The sequence below is a fragment of the Macaca thibetana genome, chromosome 6 (genome assembly GCF_024542745.1).
Source record: "Macaca thibetana thibetana isolate TM-01 chromosome 6, ASM2454274v1, whole genome shotgun sequence".
In the NCBI taxonomy this organism is placed as follows: domain Eukaryota; kingdom Metazoa; phylum Chordata; class Mammalia; order Primates; family Cercopithecidae; genus Macaca; species Macaca thibetana.
Genome location: NC_065583.1, coordinates 59670602 through 59673465, shown reverse-complemented (window position 1 = coordinate 59673465; position 2864 = coordinate 59670602). Strand labels below are relative to the sequence as shown.

Genomic DNA, 2864 nt, shown 5'->3' with positions numbered 1-2864 from the left:
CCCTTTTCACTGTGTTGCCCATCCAACTCTTGGTCCTTATGAAAAGGTCAGAGAAGAAGGGGGAGTACAGCTTGGTCCCTTCTTTGGGAAGTCCCAGTGCCTACTCTCCTGACAGCCTTTTTCAAGCAGGTGAAATCAGTGACAATCGCCAAAGAGCAGAAATCTCGTGTCGACGGTGGGGGCGAATGTTCACGCAATCGTGACTGGGCATCCGCGCTCGCCTCCGCCTGGGCGGCGCCCCACGCAAGTCCCCAGCGACCCCGGCGGCGCTTCCCCGGCGCCCTCCGCGTGGAACCCTGCGCCTCTGGCAGAGAAGGGGCGTGTGACGCAGTCGCCGTTGCCTAGGGCCACATTCTGATCGGATCTGACGCTTCCAGATCATCGGATCTGAGGCCCGAGAGGGCCGGGCCTCAGTTTCCCCACTTCCAAGGAGGCGGCGCTATGCTGTCCTGTTTCAGGCTCCTCTCCAGGCACATCAGCCCTTCGCTGGCGTCTCTGCGCCCCGTACGCCGCTGCTTCGCGCTTCCGCTGCGTTGGGCCCCGGGGCGCCGCCCCTCGGATCCCAGGCCGATCGCCCCCCGCCGCACCCTGACCGCAGCCGCATCCTCCGGGGACCCTACCTGTCCCGCAGCCAGCTCCTCTCGGGTGCGCCAGAACTTCCACCCCGACTCTGAGGCTGCCATCAACCGCCAGATCAACCTCGAGCTCTATGCGTCCTACGTGTACTTGTCCATGGCCTATTACTTCTCCCGGGATGACGTGGCCTTGAACAACTTCGCCAGGTATTTCCTTCACCAGTCCCGAGAGGAGACAGAGCACGCGGAGAAGCTGATGAGGCTGCAGAACCAGCGAGGAGGCCGGATCTGCCTGCAGGACATCAAGAAGCCGGACCAGGACGACTGGAAAAGCGGGCTGCATGCCATGGAGTGTGCTCTACTCTTGGAAAAGAATGTGAACCAGTCATTGCTGGAATTGCACACTCTAGCCTCTGACAAAGGTGACCCCCATTTGTGCGACTTCCTGGAAACCTACTACCTGAATGAGCAGGTGAAGTCTATCAAAGAACTAGGTGACCACGTGCACAACTTAGTGAAGCTGGGGGCCCCGGATGCTGGCCTGGCGGAGTACCTTTTTGACATACATTCCCTTGGAAATGAAAACAAGCAGAACTAAGCAACGGGCTGCCTTCCTCCCACGTCATTGGGTTCAAAGACCAGAGTCAGCTGTCTCCTGCTTTCTTGCCCTTAAAATCACCTCCATCTTTATATTTTTCTGTTACACTATTCTTGCAATAAAGTGATTTGTAGAAAAAAAAAGTTTTGCCCATGTTTAACAAGGACTTTTTATTAACCATCAAGACACTTATTTTCCCAGCTCGAAGAATAGCCCAGATAACTATGGTATGAAAAGGACTCCAAAAAGCTACTGAAAGAGGGTGCAAACTAACGTTCTCCAGTTGCCAAGTATTATCAGAATATGAACCTACACTTAAATTCTGTGATTTTTAATTCAACAAGTGCCTGCTATATTCAATACCTTATGCAAAACGCTAAAGTGGGAAAATGGATAAAAATATACAAATAACTATAAGTGAAGAATATTTAGTACTATGAAAATCATACATGCAAAATGCTATGACAGCTTTTGCCTTTTCCCATGGTGTCCCAAGAAGCAGTACAGTCTGGAGATTGTTTTTTAAAAGAATTCATAGTCAAATTTGGGATAAGCTACATGAATTATCAGTGCTGGTCTTGGAAAATCACAGCATATATTAACATTTTAAGGGCTCTGGGACATTTTGCAATTAAACAATAAATATAAAAGCTTGAATTATTTTTGTTTAGCTCAGTGTTTTCCAAACATATGCAATCTCAGTGTTTTGTTCTTTTAATGTCAGTAGTATAACAAACTAGATCTGATTCCACACTCCATATACTTCACCACTGAGTCTCTCTTTTAACCTGCCAAGAAGAGTGAAAACACTGCATAAAACACCTTTCTGTGGTCTTTACAATGGACAGAAAAGAACATGGGGGTTAAACAAAAGTCAAGAAGGGATCCAGAATAAAGGAGGCATCTAGTCAGATGTTTTCTTTAGTCATGGAAGTGAGGAGGGGAGAGTCCAGCATTGGAATAGACTAGAACACTGAGTGGTGATTGGAAAGATGGGCTGGGGCAGAGTATAGAGGTGAGAAGGGTTTGGGCTTAACTCAGGGGACAAAGGCAAGGACTTCAAAGGCTCTCAACAGAAGAAAACAGTGCTCGAAGTTGAGCAATCTGAAGCTTAGTCTGGTTATACAGAGTAAGAATCTGAAAACAACCGAAATATCCCTGTTAGTTTGGGTTTTCTGAGACACAGATGCCAAAATGGGATTATGTGTACAAGAAATTAGGGGAACAGACCTCTGAGAGAAAATGGAAAAGGAGCAAGTGGGAGAAGCAGGAAGAGCCTTCAGACTTCATGCAAATGTAATCCCCGGGGGATGAAGAAGGGAAGTTGTGCATATTTCTTTGGAAAGGTCTGCAAGACTGTCAGGGAGGCCTCAAGTCAAAGTCACTAGTCAAAGGAATCCCAAGTCTCCCAGAAATGAGCCTAAGTACCTTTCCTGTATTTAGGTATTGACTGGGAGGTATAGACTTGCAGGAAACCAAGTAATGAATCAATTTCAGAGAACGGCAGCTGAGGCTCTTGGCAAATTGTGCTCCCTGCAGTCCAAAACCTGAGAGGTACTTGCATATTATGGCACAAGTTCAACAAAATGACTTAGATTAAAACACCAAACAGTGTTTTAGATTAATACACATAATATTCTGTAGTTATTGTTAAATATGATTTTGTACAAACACCTTATGGTGTGTATAGA

At 47.2% G+C, this 2864-nt stretch overlaps 1 protein-coding gene across 1 annotated transcript; it reads left to right on the top strand.

Moving 5' to 3' along the window:
• The first annotated feature begins 356 nt into the window (after nt 1-356).
• Nucleotides 357-1316, top strand: FTMT (ferritin mitochondrial). The gene has a single exon (XM_050795563.1). It carries the CDS (start codon nt 442-444, stop codon nt 1171-1173), a length of 732 nt encoding a protein of 243 aa, XP_050651520.1. The 5' UTR covers nt 357-441; the 3' UTR covers nt 1174-1316.
• Nucleotides 1317-2864: the final 1548 nt, after the last annotated feature.